At 41.4% G+C, this 23161-nt stretch overlaps 1 protein-coding gene across 2 annotated transcripts; it reads left to right on the top strand.

Moving 5' to 3' along the window:
* The first annotated feature begins 744 nt into the window (after window positions 1–744).
* LOC139380270 (ceramide synthase 6) lies at window positions 745–22833 on the top strand. Of its 2 annotated transcripts, XM_071122820.1 has the most exons (11): window positions 765–1032; window positions 2911–3016; window positions 3858–3988; window positions 9043–9100; window positions 12271–12321; window positions 12460–12552; window positions 16415–16543; window positions 16969–17075; window positions 20963–21119; window positions 21564–21587; window positions 21815–22187. In XM_071122820.1, the coding sequence occupies exons 1-11, from the start codon at window positions 863–865 to the stop codon at window positions 21974–21976; spliced, it is 1188 nt and encodes a 395-aa protein (XP_070978921.1). In that variant the 5' UTR covers window positions 765–862; the 3' UTR covers window positions 21977–22187. The 2 variants fall into 2 exon arrangements, with proteins under 2 accessions (XP_070978922.1, XP_070978921.1); XM_071122821.1 differs by lacking the exon at window positions 21564–21587 and having other exon boundaries at window positions 745–1032; window positions 21815–22833.
* The last annotated feature ends 328 nt before the right edge of the window (window positions 22834–23161 follow it).

The raw sequence follows: 23161 nt of genomic DNA, 5'->3' as shown, positions 1-23161 counted from the left end.
GACAATTATTAGTTAATTTTAAAAATCAGTTGATTGCACTGTGGATGTATTTGAATTCAGAATTGCATTGGAGGCATACTTAAATGTACAGCCTAACCTATGGATTGTGCACCCATTAAATGGGGTATCAGCCTACTCAGTGACACTCACAGAACACAACAATGTAGAGTTTACACAAATATTAGCGTCTTAGCTCTTATTGCCGGATTTTGATTGTGAGAAATCACCTCTCCATTCGGTCTATTGTGTGCATGTATACTGGACATTAATATTGCACTGTACAGCCTAACCTATGGATTGTACATCCATGAAATGTGGTACCAGCCTACTCAGTGACACTCACAGAGCACAACCATGTGGAATTTACTAAGATGCTAATACTGTATCTGCTAATACTGTATTCACTATTTTAATATGTTGGTAACCCGAGTATGTTGGTAACCCTCGAAGCAGGATATATTGGCACGTGTGTTGTTCGTCTCGGGCCAGCAAACAATGGCAATATATCCACCGGCATTGAGGGTTACCAACATATTCGGGTTACGAGGGTTACCAACATAAACATTCCATGTTTAGCATTATCTAGTCCAATTGTGGCATGATTCCATTATTTTTACCTGTTTCATGTTTCAATAGAGGACTTTTATTTTGAAGGCAACCCGCTTTCACTATTGTTGCTCACACTAATGTCGTTCACGACACACACGTGGGAAATAGACGGGCGGCGCGTACACTGATCCCATCACACTAAAAACCTGGGAAGATCGAGCGTGAGACTGCTGCAACTACGCAATAGGCCATTGATATCGCATTCATTTCTGGTCCATTGGTAAAGTGGACAACGCGTACACAATACAAGGAAATGGCTGGTATTTTGGCATGGTTTTGGAACGAGAGATTTTGGCTCCCTCACAATGTAACCTGGGCTGACTTAAAAAACACAGATGAGGCAACCTTCCCGCAAGCCGAGGATTTGTATGTGGCTTGTCCTTTAGCCTTCTGCATCTTTATGATTCGACTGGTTTTCGAAAGGTGGGTGCATTCAGAAGTGATAACCTTATATTGGTATAACTGGAGATGATGTTGGATTCGTTTAATTGACATGTAGCATAAAGAAAGCCTGTTTTAAAAAACATTGTCTCGGGTAGGCTAATGAAGCATGTATCGCTCACACTGAATTTCTAGACAATGACATGCACATGATGCGATGTATCAAGGTAACATTGTAACGTTAGCTTCTCTATAGGCCTGTCTGTTACATTGTAACAAAGCTTCTTCTATATATGAATAATATGTTAGAGCAAAAGAGCTGCATTTGGATATTAATTGTTTTCTCCATAATAAGATGCATGCTGGCCTTGCATCCAAGTTGCAAGTTGTAGCTGTCAATAGGAGGCAAGGACATTATTCGAGTCATGCTTGTATAATGTAGCCTACTATTGACCTTGCAAGGGTCTGTGCTGCCTATGTCTTGATGGTGATCAGTGTTGAGCTTCGTGTTATTGTTGTAAGCCTGCCTATCCCATTTGTACATAGCCTACCAGGCTAAGTGTTGACGCTAGACCGGTACACCACTCAGACACATGGGATGCTCTGTACAATATAGACCACAGACATCAGTAGGAAACAGACAGATCCCCTCAGCAGTGTCTCAACATTGCCTAATACTACACTCTTTATATCGGCTCATCATGATATAGCATGTAGGTGTCTGATTTAGATGTGTGTGCATTCGTCAGTAGGCTACAGTTGAACTATATTTTAGTGTAGGCTACATACATGTCACTGATTGGCTGCTGTCACCGCCACCACCGTGCCACCTCACTAGCCAGCCCACCGCTCCTTCTGTAATCATTCACAATGGAACTTTTTCTTGGAAATATGTGTGCTGTTTACGTCTTCATGGGACAGTTGAGAGGCTTGTTGTTAAATGTAAATGTCTTTGATTACGGATGATATGACCTAATAAAATATGGTCGCACTAATAGGCCAAACAAAATAGTGAAGACTGTGGTTCCTGCTGTGAAGTGTTTCTAGACCGAGATGTTTGCTTTTTAGTGGTAGATTATACACGCAGCTTGCTTATGCCTACACGAGCCTCACATGTACTATTATCGGACAAGGGTATCTATGATACTATTTGCTAAAACAACGTGTAGTAGTACTGGATTAGTGTCCATTGAATCTGCCACAACTGCTGTTGCTCTTATGTTCCCTCTCACTGAAGACAACACTACCTCTGTCAATAGCAGCTAGGATTCTAAATGACATTTATACTGAGTCAGTGTTCACAATTCACTTTTAAGGCAGGCTTTAACAGCTGAGGTTTTTCACGTTGTGAGGCATAACGTTTACCTCATGAATGGTCTGTTTTTGGCTGGTCAGATTTTCTGATTGCTGACAACACACTTCATTTGCAAAGTAAGGACTTTTTATGAATAGACCACTACACTGCTAATATCTCTCTCTCACTCTCTATCTTTTGTTGTCTGTCTCTCTCAGCTGTCTGAACATGGACATTTTATCTTGATCTTGGCGTACACTTTCGGGAGTTTAATCTTCCATAACCCTTTGTCCATTAATGTGACTGTTAGTCAATCATATAGCTCCATGATGCCATCTTTCATTTATACAGTTGTCAAATTTAGCCAAATTCTTATATTGTGAATAGCTGACGATGCACACTGACATAATAATTCAGCAATTCACACATTGTACTTATAGTTGAATAAGATTTTTAAGCATTGAGATTTACTTTTAACAACCTGTTGTCAATGTGTCTGCCACAATTGTCCCCATTTACCACCAGGAAAAAAAAAACACTTTTCTGAGTAACAACAATTAGTTGATGATGATGACACAGTACCCACTGTGAGAATATTCTGATATTGTTTTTAAAATTCTTTGTAGGTTTATTGCCAGACCATGTGCCTTGGGTCTCAAGATACAAGCCAATGGACCACAGAAAGCCCAGCCCAATGCCATTTTGGAGAAGGTGTTCACTGCTATCACCAAGGTAAATAAAATCAAATAAATAGTTCCTGTGTTTCCATCTTTTGTTTGCATTTTTTAGTGCTGATAACATACTGCATATTCAAATCTGTCTCTTGGCTAAAGACATTGGATTCCGTCTAGAGAGCCAGACATCATGTTTGAAAGTATTTGTGCCTCGTTCTATTGATGCACCATGGTTATTATTAGCTCAGAAAGGGATGAAGGTCCTTTAACAAATGTTCAGATTCACATACTGAGAAACTTGGCAGACTACCTCCACACAAGGTAGACATCCTCAGTCAGTGTGCATCCTCAGAGATGGAAACGAAGGTGTGTCTTCTCAGTTTCTTTTCAGGTGATCACAGTTTCACTTAGTGATGGGGGGGAAAAACCGATAGTTACATATCGGGATAATATTTTTGACTATGTATCATATCGTTTTGATAATACCACAATATTATTTTTGCGCTAGTTGGCTGTACTTGCACCAAAACTCCACTATATTTCCTTCATAGCTTGTTCTTCATCTTCTTTTTGAATAGGGAGCCAATTTGTTTTCAGCACTTTTATTTCCATGACTGATCAAGACTTGTTTTCTCATGGCTCTCTCTTTTCCCTCTGCAGCAGACATATGGGGAGCAATATGTTTGGAACACCGAATCGCAATAAAATCATAGTATCGAATCGCAATACATATCGTATCGGCACCTAAGTATTGTGATAATGTCGTATTGTGAGGTCCCTGGCAATTCCCCAGCCCTAGTTTCACTACCCCATAGTGCATCATGCTGATGAAATGTTGAGACATTGATAATAATGACAGCCTTGTTAACAGTCAGGTGTCTGGATCATGTGTTTCCTAGCACCCAGATGAGAAGAGGTTGGAGGGCCTGTCCAAACAGCTGGACTGGGATGTGCGGACCATCCAGCGCTGGTTCCGACAGCGCAGGAACCAGGAGAAGCCCAGCACGTTGGCTCGCTTTTGTGAGAGCATGTAAGAGGTCTCGACAGCTTCAGAATGCCACCTATTATCACTAATATAAACCCATACAGTCTGTGAAAAAGTATTTGCAATTTTCTACTTTTCTCTACTTCTGCATATTTTTGAGACCGAATGTTATCAGATCTTCAACCAAAAAGGATTTCAGTGTTTGGTTTTCGCCAGGCATAATGGGGCCCATGTTGTCCAAATACAGGAAGCGTTTGGTTGCAGTCATTGCAGCTAAAGGTGGCACAACCAGTTATTGAGTGTAAGGGGGCAATTCGTTTTTTCACACAGGGGAATTGTTTTTTTTGGGGGGGTTGAAGATCGGATAACATTCAGTATCTAAAATAGATCAAATCAGAAAGGGGACCAATACCTTTTTTTATGGCACTGTATGTGCACATTTGTTCAGTGGAAACAGATTTAAGGGGTTGGATACCTAGAGTTTCCTGTCTAGAGGGATATCTACTAGATGAACAAGCCTGTCAGAGTGGGCTCATGCCTGACACCAGTGTAGCCAGGCTGGCAGTGGGAGAAGCAGCGAGGCACAGAGTGGGTCTCTGATGCCCTGGGGCTGCTCACTCAAGGAGCTCACTGTTAAAGGGACTCACTGCTTCGACGATTGGCACAGTCATTATTTGATCTTCAAAGAGAAATATCCAATTCAGTTTGTCAGTGTGAAAGCACCATGATTCAGTTACTTTGGCGGAATAACAAAAGAAAGACATCTCACGAAAGCATAGCCTCTATGTAACTAGAGCAAATCTGTTTTCTCAATATTTCCTGCTAAAAATTAAATCAAGGAAGCCCCTACATTTTAAATATATGCAGTGTTGTGTCTGTAGGCAGAGTGGAGTGGACAGACTCAGAATGGATTGGACGCCTGATTGGTTTCTCTGTTGTCTCAGTAGCTTGCAATTCCCTAAACTGAACCAGCCACATTCATCTCAGCAGCAATCCTACTGTAATTAGTGCCTTGTATACAGCTGTTTGGGTATGATAGGACACTGTGTTCTCAGACATTCCAGGATGGCCAAAGGTGAGGCCACTGTTCCCTTTTTCATTATGCTAACAAAGAGAGATCCATTTAGACTGGAGACAGCAGAGTCCAACGACACGGCACACCGTTATTTATTTTGCAGTTAGTTATATCGGGTCTGTCTGGTCCCCAGTCCCCAGTGGGGCAAGGGCTTTGTTTGAGACCACAGTGCTGGTTGTCTGAACCGATCTGTCTCCATCCCTCCATGGTCCTCAGTGGTTCAATTCTGTCAAGAAGGGGGAAAAAACAAAGGTAGTAGATTATAATCCGCTGAGGTATAAAAGACAAAGCTCATATTTGTGTTTCGTGAGATGGAATGTCAGGAACGTCCTAAATACAGACATTTTGAGGGACATAAATACTTGCATTAATTTGTGACAATATTTATGGTAAAGCAGCGAGGAACAATGTGACAACTCACTCTGCAGCTTTCTGCTCTATGTTGACCACCGAACACAATGGAACCGGGCCGTGGTTGATAACGTCTAAGCGTATCGTCATGTTTTAAAACGACAGGACCATGTACCATCTGGTATGCGGTCACCAGCAAAAACGATATTTAGAGAAAGTAGTTGTGAGTCATAGTAATTGTACATAAATGGCACCAGGCCTGGTCCTGTCCGTGGTGCCGCCCTAGGGGAGACAAATTGCCGTGTAGAATATAGTGTCAGACTATTTGAATAGAGATCATGCATGATTTTTATTTTTTCAAGTATCTGTCTCATAACATTTCCATGAGAATCATCTCCAGTTTTGTAGGCTTCAGAAAAACCACAGGCTATGACTCTTTCTACTATAGGCTCATGATTTATGTTAGATAACTGGAGCATTGTTGGAGCGCTGCATCTCTCCAACAGCACCCTGGAGAGGCACACTGGGCATGGACAAGATACATATTTTGCACCCTTGACTTTGGCAAAGTAGGCACTGCTTATCATGGGGCGGCATCGGCGGTCACCTAAATAGCTCATATGATATACTGTATATACGTCTGAAATGCTTTTGGGTGGAATTATGTGAGGTGCGTCTTGGTCAGTTTAGCTTTCTAATGGTAGGGCCTGCCCTGAATAGCACACTCTTTTACAGTGTTTGACTAACCAGTTGCCAAGCAACCATCTTCTTGACCTATCATTAGGTAAATGAGTCCACCTCATTTGTTTTTACAATTACTCAAGCAGCACAGAGAGCAAAATAACTTGTGGCTTGATTATTTGAATTCCATGAATGGCGGCCTTTCTTCTCATTCAAATGTGAAAATATGTTCTGTTTGTAACCAGAGCACAGGTAAGGTCTCTATGTACTGTGATCACTGACATTTGATGCGTCAGAAAAAGGACTCAACATGGATTTACTGTAGTGTATTAATCATAACATAGGCTACCATGGTGTGTTTTCTGTCTTTGGCTGTCAAAAATACTTACTTCTTGTAAGGCCAGCTAAAGCTACCCACACTAAAAACACCTGGATGTAAGCAAAACTCCCAGTGTCACACAGCATGATCAGCATTTGTAAAATTCCCCCTCTGAGGCCAGTCAGTGACAGAGTATGTGAGCGGAGCTTGCCCAATTTGACTGGAGCGTGGAGCGAGATCCCCGAATTTGCCCGTTCCAATTTAGCTCCAGTAGTGCTCACTTCACGAGCTCAGGGCGTGCTCGGCCCAGCATGCGTCTGTAGTCTCCTTGTGTGCTGCTATAGCCACTTGCTTTAGCTACTTTCATGGAGTTCGCTAAATATTTTCATAAAGAAACTGATAAAACACACAAGTGCAAAATCAAGGTGACTTAAAAAGATGAGGAGCAAGAGAGGGCGTGCGGTGATGTAGTGTCCACAACTAAAGAATCATTGTGGAATCTGAAAGAAGACAAATATCCGAAAGCATGATATGTACTCACTACGTGCACATGCTAACAGAAAGGAATGAGATGGGTAGCTAATTAAGTGTGTCATGGTAGCAAAGTATTTATAAACAAAAAGTCCGATCTCTTAAAAGTTTCATTCACTTATGTTATATTATCTATACAATAGGCCATAATTGATTTTGGCCCAATAGGCCTGGCATATTCCAACTTTCAAGGAGCTTTCTGTTTTGATTGGGTTATTTTTGCCGAAAAACCTTTAGGCCTACCTATAGAATAAAATATATACATTACAACTCTGCATCCAAAAAAAGGTGTTTAGGGTATTCTCTGCTGCTGACCTGCTCTCCAGGCACTATCACATGAGCCTGAAGCTACAGACTCTGGCCAAATTTGTGTTTCTAAAAATGTATTCAAAGGCACCGTAGACTCATTTAATTTGTATTTTATACCAAGTAAGTCACAGCCCATTTGTGCAATTTATAGACTATAATGATTTAATACAACAAAATGTTGTTTAAATGCTGAGCGCTTAATGTCCCTAACTCCCTACCAGCCTAGTGTGTCACACTCGCAAATGCTTAAACAATGTATTACTTTGTAGGTTACAACCTCGAAATAATATAGCCTAAATAAATTATTTTCGTTCCTTCTTTGGAACGAAAAGTGTTTATCTGCTGTTTTAATATGACATGTAGCCTATTTGAAATGATAAGCGCTTCTTACATTCACCTTTTCATGTTTATTATAATGCTTTTCATTCAAGTCACATGGTTTGGTTCCAATACTTCAAAACCAGATGGTAGATCTAGGTAGTCGCAAAAATCGATGGGTGTTGGTTAAATAGTGATTTTTAATGAATGGGGTGAATTTGGAGATGCAGATTTTGTTTTTCTTGCGCAATGAGCGGGGATCCCGGCCCGTCAACTCCGCTCACATACTCTGGGTCAGTGACTATTCGGTTCATACAACATCCCTGTCGCATCATGCTAGTCAGAGTTGGAACTTCCTGTCTCTGATACATGATGAGTATTCCTGTGTGCTGCTGTGACTGTGTGAAACCAGAGTACACCTGCAGCTGACAGGCTGTTTCACCCGTGAGAGGCCATATTAATGGCAAGACTCAGTCTTGAATTATTGATGCAATTTGTCATCGTTACGGACCAGAAAAAAAAGAATCAGTCTTAGTCAAGTGTTTCTTTAAATAATTCATTTTTTTGTGAGAAAAATAAAAAGAATCTCATTACGAAACCGGTCTTGTAATCTGACAAGGACGTGTGTTAGTTATTGGCTAGCTCTCAGCTCGTTCTCAGTGCAGTAATTAGTTGATTGTTTTGGGCTGTGCAGCAACAGCGTGGCTTTGATCTCTGAAGTGTCAACTGGAAATGTCTCCGTCTCTGCTCTGCCTGAGAGCTGTAGAAGCCCACGATCACAGGAGACCCTTTCCTATTCCATCAATTTGCAGCAGTCGTGGGTACGTGCTGGCTTATGTAAGACCAGAGGTTGGGACTGGGAGTGCCTGCCTCCCTCTGCCATGCAGCAGTGCGGTGGCGTCCGGGCTCCAGTGGAAGTGACTCACCCTGGAATGCAGACTCTGGGATGTGAGAGCCCTGGCGCTCCGGCCACTTCTCTGACAGGCTAGCAGGTCTCAGGACAGGCTAGCGTGTACTGTAACATAGTTCTAGAATATAACCTAGTCTCTGCCACTGGTTGAATTCACCCTTGGTATTCTTCTGTTGGGTTGAAAACTGAGTAGCTGATCAAGATGACGCGCGTGTCCACAGGCCTTTCCTTTCCGAAAGCTATTTTAATTTCCTTCTGTGACTTTTGAAAATGATTTAGAATATGATACGTCTACTGTGTTCACCACTAATTGGTCTAAGAAGTAAAAGCTCTGTATATGAAAACCATCAGTGACTCAGTGCTTACAATGAAAGGAACTGTAGTCCGATGAATAGGGGAAAATAAGAGACTGTTTGTTAAGACGTGCAAGTGCTGTCACGGTATTGAACAAAGAGCCTGGACAGACGGTGGCTTTCTTGGCTGTCCTTGGATTGACCTCCCTCACAGGAGCTCAAACATGGCCTCTCGTTGACATTCCACAGAGGATGCATCCAAACCCATAATTGTGTTACTGACTGACGCTCTGTCCTTTGTTTTCTTCACAGGTGGAGATTTACATTTTACCTCTATATATTTACCTACGGAGTGCGTTTCCTTAAAAAGGTGAGTGGGCTACTTCCCAAAATCATTTCATTGATGAATGCCGACATCTTTGTTCAGCACTTTCCGTATTGAGGACACGTTCTTCAAAGAGGAGCTATAACAGAACCTTGCACTCAAGGATGTGTGGATGAGGTTAGATTTGATGCACCGTGCTGTGCAAGAAGTACCAACTGAAAAAGAATGCACCTCTCAAGTACTCCAACCAGTGATCACTGGTAAATAATTGATAGATTTGCTCTCTGCACAGTATTTATTATGCAGATATTAGTGTCTGTGAGCACATTATCAGTTGAGAAACTAGTCCCTGTCAACTACCACCTTCAGTCTAATGCTGTTGTTACTCTGTTGATATATAGAGGAAATAATTGGAAATCACATCCTCATTACTCTCTGAGGGTATCACTTGTCTTTTCATGTGTCTGTCTGACTCTGTGCTATTGTGTAATGTACTGAGGCCAGAAGACTATTGAGTGTCTATAGTAATTGAATGCTGCTGATGCTGCCATTAATTTAGAATAATGATTAAGGGTGAATAAGAGACGTTGCTGCGATGAGAATGTCTTATTGCAACAGCTTGCATGACGAAGCACTTTGTGGAATGAGTTCATTCCCTTCAGCTGGGCCTAGTGAGTCTCCCGGAGGGTATTAATAGCACAGGTCTACAGGGGAGGAGATGCAAACTCAACTGGCTTCCCTATAAGTCGCCGTTTCTGTTTGATATAAGTCTCAGTGTGACGCAAAACTCGCCAGAACGGCTGTATTTCTGCCTGCTTGAACGGCAATAGCTCAGATATACAGTACCAGTCAAAAGTTTGGGCACATTTACTCATTCAAGGGTTTTCCTTTATCTTTACTATTTTCTACATTGTATAATAATAGTGAACACATCAAAGCTATTAAAAAACACATTTGGAATAACCCAAAAAGTATTATATATTATATATTTGAGATTCTTCAAACTAGCCACCCTTTGCCTTAATGACAGCTTTGCACACTCTTAGCATTCTCTCAACCAGCTTCATGAGGTAGCCAGCTGGAATGCTTTTTCAACAGTCTTGAAGGAGTTCCCACATATGCTGAGCACTTGTTGGCTGCTTTTCCTTCACTCTGTGGACCAACTCATCCGAAACCATCTCAATTAGGTTGAGGTTGTGGGATTGTGGAGGCCAGGTCATTTGAAGCAACACTCCATCACTCTCCTTCTTGGTCAAATAGCCCTTACACAGCCTGGAGGTGTGTTTTGGGTCATTTGTCCTGTTGAAAAACGAATGATAGTCCCACTAAGCACAAACCAGATGGGATGGCGTATCACTGCAGAATGCTGTGGTAGCACTGCTGGTTAAGTGTGCCTTAAATTCTAAATAAATCACAAGTGTCACCAGCAAAGCACCCCCACACCATCACATCTCCTCCTCCATGCTTCACGGTGGGAACCACACATTCGGTGATCATCCATTCACATACTCTGCATCTCAAAAAGACATGGCGGTTGGAGCAAAACATCTCAAATTTGGACTCCTCAGACCAAAGGACAGATTTCCACAGTCTAATGTCCATTGCTCATGTTTCTTGGCCCAAGCAAGTCTATTCTTCTTATTGGTGTCCTTTAGTAGTGGTTTCTTTGCAGCAATTTGATCATGAAGGCCTCATTCACGCAGTCTCCTCTGAACAGTTGATGTTGAGATGTCTGTTACTTGAACTCTGTGAAGCATTTATTTGGGCTGCAATCTGAGGTGCAGTTAAATGCAGATTTCTGAAGCTGGTAACTCTAATGAACTTATCATCTGCAGCAGAGGTAACTCTGGGTCTTCCTTTCCTGTTGCGGTCCTTATGAGAGCCAGTTTCATCATAGCGCTTGATGGTTTTTGCGACTGCACTTGAAGAAACTTTCAAAGTTCTTGACATTTTCCAGATTTACCTGACCCTCATGTCTTAAAGCAATGATGGACTGTCGTTTCTCTTTGCTTATTTGAGCTGTTCTTGCCATAATATGGACTTGGTATTTTACCAAATAGGGCTATCTTCTGTATACCAACCCTACCTTGGCACAACAGAACTGATTGACTCAAATGCCTTTTAACAAGGCTCACCTCTTAATTGAAATGCATTCCAGGTAACTACCTCATGATGCTGGTTGAGAGAATGCCAAGAGTGTGCAATGCTGTCATCGAGGCAAAGGGTGGCTACTTTGAAGAATCTCAAATATAACATATATATATATTTTTTTTAAATGGTTATTACATTATTCCATGTGTTTTTTAATAGTTTTGATGTCTTCACTGTTATTCTACAATGTAGAAAATAGTAAAAAAAAATAAAGAAAAACCCTTGAGTATCTTTTGACTGGTACTGTGCATGAAAACAACATGAAATGACCCCAGGAATCGACAGAACATTGCTAAATGTTGCACAAAAATGATATAACATTCAACATGGGTGAACTTTTCCTTTAAGTCTCTGTCTTACCAAGGTGAACCTTTAACTGTGTCCTAGCCCTTATCTTCTCTCCTAAACTCAAAGCTGATATAGTATGGGTGATGATTGAGTGACGACTCTAATGTAGCTCAGTTGGCTGACTGGTCCTATTCTGTATTTCTTTCCACCAGACAACTCTTGCTATGTTCCACCCTAATGTAAGAGTGTGAGTTTGCACGTCAACTAAAGCGGAGTTAGCATTTGTAAGTAGGTTACATTTTGTTATGGTCAGGAATCATCTCTCGTTGAAGGCAAACGTCTCCTGTGAGAGATAATGATGATGAGCAGCTCATTACCCTGCCTCTGTAGTCTAGGTCCCTCTTGTGGCAAGACATAAGACAGTCTTAACCACATCCCCCAGGTCTCTAGAGCATTCATCATGTGGCCTGGGACCAGAATGAACATTCGCAGTCGTCCCCAGGCTAACGCGCCTGCGATTTACTTTGCACTACTAGCGTACAGCAAACGCTTGCTTTGATTCAATTAAGTTTCCCTTTGATGAAAATGCAATCTGACACGGCTACGGTCCCAAGGTTATTGATGTGCTGGATCTTCATCAAACATTTAGTGTTGAGCCAGAGGCAGCATAGCATTCAGGTGTCGGGATCAATAGCACTTTATGAATGTAAATCCACTTTTAATTTGGGAACGGCATAACGGCACATTAATATTCTGTCCGTGTGTCGTCTCTGTAGACCACATGGCTATGGAACACAAGAGAGTGCTGGTATAACTACCCTTATCAGGTAAATCTCCCATGTTTTCTCTGTTTTTCCATTTGTGCTAAGCGACTTCTTCGCACCTGTAACAGTTATTGTATTTGAAAGGTCTGTTATGCCTAGGTTTGATATAGCTTTCGTGATCTCTGTGTGTCTTTTTCACAGCCACTGACGGTGGACATCCACTATTACTATATACTGGAGCTGTCGTTCTACCTGTCCCTGCTCTTCTCCCAGTTCACAGATATCAGGAGGAAGGTAAGGATACCAGTTAAGTCAATACATTAATAGGAATGATTTATTTGACTGTTTGTTTATCACATTGCTTCCTCCATAGATATGTGTGCATATTATTTAACAGCCATTTCCTTTCAACCAAGGTAATTATGTTAATAATAATAATGCCAAATACAATGAATAATAGTTATCTTTAACAATAAAGACAATATTAAGTCAAGGAAAAGACTTCACACCTGGTTTTAGAACATTCAGACACCAAAATGTGTTTATTCTCCATTATAATCCTTTGTATTGTGCAGCTCCAGCTTTGATTTACACAGTAGGGAGGGAAGTGCTAATTAATGTTTGTCTGCACTTGCATTCAGGCCTCCTCCGATTTGTCTGTTCCATGACTTAGCTCTATTTATTCTATGTCCCTGGAAGTGGTGCATTTGCCTTGATGTGGTCTAGTCTCTGTTCTGTGAAATCACAGGTCTCTGAGAGGAGGAGATGGATTAGCATTTGCTCCAAACTTTTATGAGTAGAATTTTCTGCCAGCCATTCAAAATTGTTTTCCCCTCGTTTGTTTTGGAGTGAGTCCTATTTCAGTATTCAGTTCCTAGAATCTGCCAATTTTCATCTTATTTCTCCATATTTTTTTTTATTTCAGCATAATGTTTGTTGTTTTAGCCACTGATCAAAACTGTCATTAAAAATGTAAAAAATTAAATTAAATGTTTCATATTGAATACGAATGGTTTCATGTTGCTGTTGATATCAGCGTGTGTTTTAGCCCTGGTTTATCTGAGGTGATTTTGTTAGTAGCTCATGGTGGTTATATCACCTTTTGTAGCCTAGCTTCCCTCTCCACTTCATCCTGAACGATGGGTTAAACACTAATTGAGGGTCAAATAAACAGCTGGGATGACATCAGGCCCAGTTTGCTCACTCACGCTTAATCGCCAGACTAAAGATCAATAATCCATGGAGCACAGCCACTATGGAAGAGAGTGCTGCAGAATTGCTGAATATGCAGACAGACATATCTGTTCACATATTTAAGACACTCACGTACACTGCATATACCAAACATTAGGAAAACCTTCCTAGTATCCCCTTTTGCCCTAAGAACAGACTAATTCATCTGGGGCTTGGGCTCTACAAGGTGTCGAAAGTGTTCCACAGTTGTGTCAAGTTGGCTAGATGTCCTTTGGGTGGTTGACCATTCTTGATACACACGGGAAACTGTTGAGCGTGGTAAAACCCAGCAACGTTGCAGTTCTTGACACGAACCGATACGCCTGGCACCTACTACCATACCCCGTTCAAAGGCACTTAAATCTTTAGTCTTGCCATTCACCCTCTGAAAGGCACACATACACAATCCATTTCTCAATTGTCTCAAGCCTTCATCTATACTGATTTGAAGTGGATTTAACAAATTATATCAATAAGGGATCATAGCTTTTACCTGGATTCACCTGGTCAGTCTATGTCATGGAAATAGTTTTTAATGTTTGTTTTGTATAGTCCGTGTATACTCTTTCTAACACATCGCATACTCAAGCTGTAATACTTATTTTACAGGTCAGGGCTCCTCCATGTTTGAGCTGTCAATATTGTCTCTGCTTACGTTTTCTTTTCAATGAGCTATGCTATGCTGTCTTCTTTAACACTGTTGAGAGGTGTCAAGAACAAAGGTTACAATATGGGGGGGGGGAATTGAAAACACAGCATGTGTATAAGCTTTACGATTTGAATCATCAATCAACCTTTTCAGTATTTTTCCAATTCAAATCAGCATCAACAGCCATTCGTTTACATTAACACGTGTCATTGTTTATGGAGTTGCCACCTTGGCCCATGGTCTTTTCCAGAGTTCTTGTTGTTCACAGAATGCCAATTTGCATGCCTCCCACCCCAGACATGTGTCTGACTCTTCCTCCTCTCTCTGCCCCACCCCATCCACTCCACAGCACACCTAACACTCACTCAATCACAAACTCACAGCTGTCCCATGATGCCATAGTATTTATGCCCTCACCTCTCATCTCCGTGTTGACTGTTGGCATGTTGTCTGTTTTTGTTTCTCCTTCCAGTTTTTTCATGCACAAAACCACGCATTGAGGAGGTCCTCTGCACCCCCCTGCCAATTCCAGTATGTTCCCTGCACTCTATTTTTGCCATGCTTCCATTCTGCATTTCACACCACTGCTCCTCCTCCTCCTCATCCTCCTGCGCTGGGCCAGTTGCTCTGCTGTTGTCCTGCTGTACTGATTCCCTTCAACCTCGTGGTGGACAAGGGAGGCTCTCCCATGTCATCCACATCCTCCAACAGCCTCACTCATCATGACATTGCAACCAGGCTAGCTTGAAATAGATTATACTGATCTAAACAGGCTTATCTAGACTGACTAAAGGCAACTTTAGTTGTAGTACATATAGACTCCCCTCTATTTTAGTACTTTTTCGTCTAGACGTGATTCTCACACTCAATAAAGTGTCTGAAGTACAGTGCTGTGAACAAGTATTTGCCCCCTTTCTGATTTTCTCTACTTTTGCATATTTTTGATACTGAATGTTATCAGATATTTAAACAAACCTAATATTAGATAAAGGGAACCTGAGTGCACAAATAACACAACAGTTACATACTTACTTCATTTATTTCATGAACAAAGTTATGCAACACCCAATGCCCCTGTGTGAAAAAGTAATTGCCTGGTTTTCGCCAGGCATAATGGGACCCATGTCGCCCAACAAGTTATACTTTTCACTCATCTGTCCATTGAACATTCCTCCAAGAGTCTTAATGATCATCCAGGTGCTTTTTTGGCAAATTTTTAGTCAACATTTTTGTATGAGATGGTTCCCATTTATGCCTGGTGAAAACCAAACACTGCATTCCACAGTAAGAAACTCATACCAACGGTCAAGCATTGTGATTGTTTTAGGATGCTTTGCTGCCTCAGGACCTGGACGACTTGCCTTAATAGAAGGAACCATGCATTCTGCTCTGTATCAGAGAATCCTACAGGAGAATGTCAGGCCATCCGTCTGTGAACTGAAGCTGAAGCGCAGCTGGGTCATGCAGCAAGACAATGATCCAAAACACACAAGCAAGTCTACATGAAAATGGCTAAAAAGTCAATGTCCAGACCTAATCCCAATTGAGATGATGTGGCAGGACTTAAAACGAGCAGTTCATGCTTGACAAGCCACAAATGTCGCTGAGTTAAAGCAGTTCTGCATGGAAGAGTGGGCCAATATTCCTTCACAGCGATGTGAGAGACTGATCAACAACTACAGGAAGCGTTTGGTTGGAGTCATGCAGCTAAAGGTGGCACAACCAGTTATTGAGTGTTAGGGGGCAATTACTTTTTTACACAGGGGCATTGGGTGTTGCATAACTTTTTAAAATAAATATGTATAAATTGTCTTTGTTATTTGTAAACTAGAGTTCCCTTTATCTTATATTAGGTTTTGGTTGAAGATCTGATAACATTCGGTATCAAAAATATGCACAGATTGAAGAAATCTGAAAGGGGGCAAATACTTTTTCACGGCACTGTAGATGAGAAACGAAGGTGAGTCCTGCATTCAGAGAAACAACGGAATTGTTGACACAAATCAAAAGCAGATGGGAGGGAAGTTGAATTGCACAGCATATGTTCTGATTAGTGTGCAGCCAGAAAGTGTAAGGGGCTGAGGAGTCCACTTACCCCTGTGAGCACAAGGAATACAGCTGCAGTCATACTCTGCATGACGCAGAGGATTTCATAAAACCCATATGCTCTACAAGTCCCCTTGCTATGAGTCACATAGTGGAGAGCTGTGAATGCTTTCTCTCTCTGCCATTGTGTGACATGACTATGACGCGTGTGTGTGTGTGTCCCCACAGGACTTCCTGATCATGTTTCTGCACCACCTGGCGACAATCACCCTCATCACCTTCTCCTACGTCAACAACATGGCTAGAGTGGGCACGCTGGTCATGTGTCTCCACGACGCCGCCGAAGTCCTGATGGAGGTGAGTAGAGACACAGGACTCGTTCAGCGAGGCACAATGTTGTGGAACGTTCAGATGGAAATATGTTTTGTAGAACAAACATGTCATTTATTTTCAATTACTTTTCTATCTGCAGCGTTCCAAAACGTTTGCCTACTGAACGTGGCCCTGAAGTGTGTTCTTCACACCCCATGGACATGGGGGAGGCTCCTGTGGTCTTTTGTGGTTGTTTTAGAATCGCACAGTAGCTATCAGGGGAAATCGGCCATCTATCGGGGGAAATCGGCCATCTGTAGATTTTAACTATGTACCGCTAAAAAAAAATGATTTCGGTGTATAAAAAAAGATACGGTGGATGATAAAAAGCAATGTTTATTTTTGTATTGTGCGTTATGCTATTTGTAATAATTTTTCATGTGAACATGCATCTGTGACGTCTGTTTCAGGTTGCCAAAATGGCCAACTATGCCAAGTGCCAGAGACTTTGCAACCTCCTGTTTGTCATGTTTGCCATGGTCTTCATCAGCTCCAGGTTGGGTGTCTATCCTGTCTGGTAAGGATGCTTTGTCTCTACCTTGAATGGATGCATCCCAAATGGCACCCTATTCCCTATTAGCCACTGGTCAAAAGTAGTGCACTATGCTGGGAATAGGGTGTCTTTTGGGACGCAGAATGTCGTCATTATGAAAAAATACAGCTCAATTGAAATGATGGGCTCGAGTGTCTGTGTGCGGTCAGTTAACACATCACTTTTTCTGAGAATGTTTGTTTATATGCATCTTATCTGTCTCTGTGTGCAGGAGGCATGAATGTACTGTAGATCTCAGAATACTGACACTCCAAATGGGCTTTGCAATTTTTCCATTAAGGTTTTCATTTTATACAGGTCTTGGTGAGTTTTGTTGCTTTGTAGTAGTTACTGTGGATACTACAGCGACAATATGGACATACAGTGCCTTCGGGAAAGTATTCAGACCGTGACTTTTTCCACATTTTGTTACGTTACAGCCTTGTTCTAAAATTGAATAAATAGTTTTATTTCCTCATCAATCTACACACAATACCTCATAATGACAAAGCAAAAACAGTGTTTTAGAACATTTTCCTAATTCATAAAAAATTTAAAATAAACAAATATTACATTTACATAAGTATTCAGGCCCTTTACTCAGTACTTTGTTGAAGTAACTTTGGCAGCGATTACAGCATCAAGTCTTGGGTATGACGCTACAAGCTTGGCACACCTGTTTTTGGGAAGTTTCACCCATTCTCTGCAGATCCTCTCATGCTCTGTCATGTTGCATGGGGAGCGTCGCTGCACAGCTATTTTCAGGTCTCTCCAAAGATGTTTGATCGGGTTCAAGTCCGGGCTCTGGCTGGGCCACTCAAGGACATTCAGAGACTTGTCCCGAAGCCACTCCTGCATTGTCTTGGCTGTGTACCTAGGGCCGTTGCCCTGTTGGAAGGTGAACATTCGCCCCAGTTTGAGGTCTGGAGCGCTCTGGAGTAGGTTTTCATCAAGGATCTCTCTGTACTTTTCTCCATTCATCTTTCCCTCGATGCTGACTAGTCTCCCAGTCCCTGCCACTGAAAAACATCCCCACAGCATGATGCTGCCACCACCATGCTTCACCATAGGGATGGTTCCAGGTTTCCTCTAAGTGTGACACTTGGCATTCAGACCAAAGAGACAGAGTCTTTATGTGCCTTTTGGCAAACTCCAAGTGGGCTGTCATGTGCCTTTTACTGAGGGGTGGCTTCCGTCTGGCCACTCTACCATAAAGACATGATTGGTGGTGCTCAAGAGATTGTTGTCCTTCTGGAAGATTCTCCCATCTCCACAGAGGAACTCTGGAGCTCTATCAGAGTGACCATCGGGTTCTTGGTCACCTCCCTGACCAAGGCCCTTCTCCCCCGATTGCTCAGATTGGCCGAGCGGCCAACTCTAGGAAGAGTCAAGGTGGTTCCAAACATATTCCATTTAAGAATGATGGAGGCCACTGTGTTCTTGGATACCTTCTTCAATGCTGCAGAAATGTTTTGGTACCCTTCCCCAGATCTGTGCCTCGACACAATCCTGTCTCTGAGCTCTATAGACGACAATTCCTTCGACCTCATGGCTTGTTTTTTTGCTCTGACATGCACTGTCAACTGTGGGACCTTTTATATAGACAGGTGTGTGCCTTTCCAAATTATGTCCAATCAATTGAATTTACCACAGGTGGACTCCAATCAAGTTGTAGAAACATCTTGAGGATGATCAATGGAAACAGGATGCACCTGAGCTCAATTTGAGTCTCATAGCAAAGGGTCTGAATACTTTTGTAAATAAGGTATTTTTGTTTTTTATTTTTAATACATTTGCAAAAAATTCTAAACTTGTCTCCGCTTTGTCAGTATGGGGTATTGTGTGTAGATTGCTGAGATTTCTATTTCTTTAATCCATTTTAGAATAAGGCTGTAACGTAACAAAATGTGGAAAAAGTCAACTTTCCGAAAGCACTGTATCTTCTCCAGTAAAGAGAGAGCGGATACAAAATGAGAGACGGGCCATTAATTTTAGATCAATTATTTGGGATACATTTTAGACTGGAGTCTAAAATGACACATTTTAATTTACGTGTCGAAAACATAATTTTACTTCCTCTTGATGTTATTATGGTCTGTGTCTTTTGGTATCAATACCAGCTGGTTTTGCATTTTCACATTGGACTTCCAATTAGATGGATGAATTTGTATTGTACTGGGATGTTTTTGATGTCATCAGTGACAGGACATCCTACCTTGAGAGAGAGAAGCAGTAGAAAACCCGTCGTAGTCCTTGAATACGTGCTCACCATCTTACTGTGTGATGTCCTTGTCACACTCGCAACAGTAACGTCGATGTAAGAAGGCAAAAGGGACATGATTTACTATCCTGCTCTGAGACGACACCCCCAAAACATTATCACCCTAAAAATACATTTCCTTTGAGACCACACTCGAGGATAGAGCTGTTGATAACCAGGTCCAAATGACAAATGACTCTCTCTTCTGGAGATATTAAACCATAAACCTCTACTGTGCAGTGCTCTCGCTGTCGAAAGGTTTCTTTTGAATTGTGCAAGTAAATCCTTTAGAAATGTCTTATTCAGTGATTTCCTCTTCCTTTTTTCCCCTCTTGTCATGTGGGTTATACAGTATATCACAGTGCAGGCAGAGTGCACCACAGCGGCCAGAAAGCTGTTGCCATGGCTTCAGTATCAGCAGGATTCATACCATGTAGAATTTTTGGTCCAGCAATATCTCTACCTTCACTGAAATAGCTCAATCATATCAAGCAATACTTTGTGTGCTACCTCACTAATTTGGTGTACAGCGCATTCGGGAAGTATTCAGACCCCTTGACTTTTTCCAAATGTTGCTACGTTACACAGCCTTATTCTAAAAATTGCATTAAAGAAAGAAATAAATCCTCATCGATCTACTCACAATACCCCTTAACGACAAATGGAAAACAGGCTATGAGACTCAAAATTGAGCTCCGGTGCATCCTGTTTCTATTGATCATCCCTGAGATGTTTCTACAACTTGGTTGGAGTCCACCTGTGGTAAATTCAATTGATTGGACATGATTTGGAAAGGCACACACCTGTATAAGGTCCCACAGTTGACAGTGCATGTCAGAGCAAAAACCAAGCCATCGGTCATTATGGGATGGATTTGTGTGTGGATTGAGGAGAATTTTATTTTGTTATTTTCATCCATTTTAGAAGTCATGGGGTCTGAGGGGTCTGAATACTTTCCAAATACACTGTATATATTCCATCAGACATTTGAATGAAGGGCTTCACACGTTTAAAATAGGTCTAGTAGTGTGTACAGTATATTACAGATTGACTTCATAAAGTAAATGCACATTCTCTGCTAGAACCCTTTCCACACAGTGTAGCAGTGAGAAGGTTACAGTTCTGTCTGTATGTGCCGGGTGATGATTATCCTTGGCTGTTACGAGTGTGTGTGTCTGTGATGTGGAGGATGGAGAGTGGCTAGGGGCTGAAGGTTCTGGGCGTTAGCGTCTTATGTTGTCCCTGAGGGTCTCTCTCAGCCACCTGCCTATTCCTCCACTCTACCTTTTTTAGAGCACCAATAACACTTGAATTCTCTTCTGTTCACCTAGCATTCTAAGGGCTGTCTCTTTACACAAATGATTTGGTGACAGCTGCCTCAGGTTTCCTGACGTGTACTTCAGTTGACAGGTTTTTGTTGATGTCAAAGAGAGACGCATATTAAAGTCCAAGTCTATTACCCAATTCCCAATAGAGATGTTGTCGCTTCAGGAATAAATTAATCAACACATTACTACATCCTGTAGCTATGAGCTACACTGAATACTGAATGTGTCTTTTGTGTGGTTCACTTATCAAATAAATTGCCTAACCCCCCCCCCCTCTCTGGTAGGATTTTAAACACTACCTTGTTTGAGAGCTGGGAGATCGTGGGGCCATACCCCTCCTGGTGGGTGTTCAACTTGCTGCTGATCCTGCTGCAGTTCCTGCACTCCTTCTGGTCCTACCTTATAGTGAAGATAGCCTGCCGAGCCATCTCTAGAGGAAAGGTGAGAGACAAGTCAGAGGTCCCTCCTCTCTGACCTTCTCCTCCAATGGCTTTTAAGAAAGAGGCGAGAAGAGAGGACGTGAGGAGTCAAGGACATGCAATTAAGTTTCTTCCTCAGGTCACATTGTTAAGGTCCCAAATGGCACTCTAGTCCCTATGTAGTGCACTACTTTTGACCAGTAGGGTGGAATTTGGGAGGCAGACATTGTCACACAGTAATGTTTTGCGAGAGGACCATCTTTACGTAGTTAAAGTAATTCTCATTACGCATAGAATTTAGTACTACCCTGTTACTTTTTGTAATTGTAGATGCAAAGCATTGGGAAACTCTTCACCCTCAAGCTGTAATGTACTGTACCACAGGAGCTAATCACTAAACTGTTTTGTTGTCAATAGCCTTCATTGATTTTATTTTTCTATCCCTTATGCTAACCTTTCCACCAAGGTGGGGAAATGGAATCCTTTACATGTAAGTAGTAGAATAGAAAGCGAATAAATTTGTGTATTATTGTCACATGCTATCTCACTAACAAATCACAATTACAGATTGTTCTGACCCACAAGCCATCCCTTTTTGTTTTTGACGTTGTCATCTTATTTGTAAAATGGGGGAACCAATAGCAATGGTTGTACTTCCTCTGTCATGACATAAGATTGTATATGAGCTGTTCTGACAGCCCCTGCAATTCTCTGCAGGTGTCGAAAGACGACCGCAGTGACATTGAATCCAGCTCTGACGAGGACAACGGTCCTCCGCCTGTTCAGAAGCACTACAACAGCACCACCAACGGGACCAATAAAGCCCACGGGACCAACGGGTACTTGTCAGCAGGGGCCCCGTGTCCAGACGAACACTGACTGCCACTATGAGACATTTATAAGCACTGGAGCAAAGCTGCAAACACCATTCATAGATACTACATGTGTGCGACATGAACAACACTGCCTGTCTGGTACTGGAAGTACTTAATAGAAATCTGTGAATGCAGTTCCGTTTTCTGTTTGATTATTTCCATGTTTCCCGTCTCATTTTATTCTCTTTCTCTATATTTGCATCAAACTGCACTCAATGAAATATCAAAGCACTCCTGTTGGTACAGCCCACTATCTGTTTAGCCAATGAATGAAAGCATTCCACTATTATGGTGAAAGCATGCTGTTTTAAAAGTAGTCTTGACTGGCATACTGGGGGGTGGTTAATTATGTTAGTGTCTGTTCTTTTTTTCATGGATATGTTGACAATAATTTGAAAACATGTCTCAACTACTTTGTCAGTGTTAAGGTTAGTTAATTATGGACCAATCCATAATGCTTATCAGTCCACTATTCCATCAACAGGACACATTACAGTATGAGTCTTTTCACTGGCAAAATGCTAAACACCTTGATTTGCTTTCAATGCTGCAATGCCAAAACTGTGACTGAATTTGTTTTGCTCACAAAGGAATAGTAATGTGGTCCCACAACAATGCATTATGGGAAATACAAACATTCTCCTTCCATAAGCTGTAAATGAGATGTCAGTAAAATAATGTGTGTGTAAAAATAGGGCCATGCTATATTTTAAATTAAAGCATTTTGTTATAAGTATTCTACAATATTTCTGGTAAGTATTTTTATTAAATGTTCATGGCCCTCTTGGAAGACCGATATAAGGTATTAAGCGATGACTCAATTATAACCCATGACAATATTAAAGATTGCAAGTCAGAAAGTATGTTTGTCGATCTGATTCATTTCAATTAGCAGATAGTGTACATACTTATCCTTGTGACAAGCAACTAAGTAATATTGGTAGATTACATTGACTATGAATGTAAAAATATAAAAAATCTACCTCTTGAAACTTTGATAACCACTCAAGGTTAAGTGTATAATGAATTGCATCTCGTAAATTAATAATGACTGAATCCTTGCCATTAATATTCATTCAACGGTACAATGCCACTGTTTTAAAAAGAAATGTGTCATTCATCTTGCTCATCCAGTCTCATACATTATCATTGAAATATAACTAGATAGTGTAGTGTATATTCAACTTTA

Source organism: Oncorhynchus clarkii, chromosome 22 (genome assembly GCF_045791955.1).
Source record: "Oncorhynchus clarkii lewisi isolate Uvic-CL-2024 chromosome 22, UVic_Ocla_1.0, whole genome shotgun sequence".
Lineage (NCBI taxonomy): Eukaryota > Metazoa > Chordata > Actinopteri > Salmoniformes > Salmonidae > Oncorhynchus > Oncorhynchus clarkii.
This window is presented reverse-complemented; position numbering and strand designations above follow the sequence as displayed.

Excerpts from the sequence above, each read along its gene's own strand:
- LOC139380270 (XM_071122820.1), top strand. The coding sequence starts at position 863 with ATGGCTGGTATTTTGGCATGGTTTTGGAACGAGAGATTTTGGCTCCCT. Across the intron at positions 17,076-20,962 it reads TTGGGTGTCTATCCTGTCTG|GATTTTAAACACTACCTTGT; the intron begins GTAAGGATGCTT and ends CCTCTCTGGTAG. Across the intron at positions 21,588-21,814 it reads GGAAATGGAATCCTTTACAT|GTGTCGAAAGACGACCGCAG; the intron begins GTAAGTAGTAGA and ends AATTCTCTGCAG.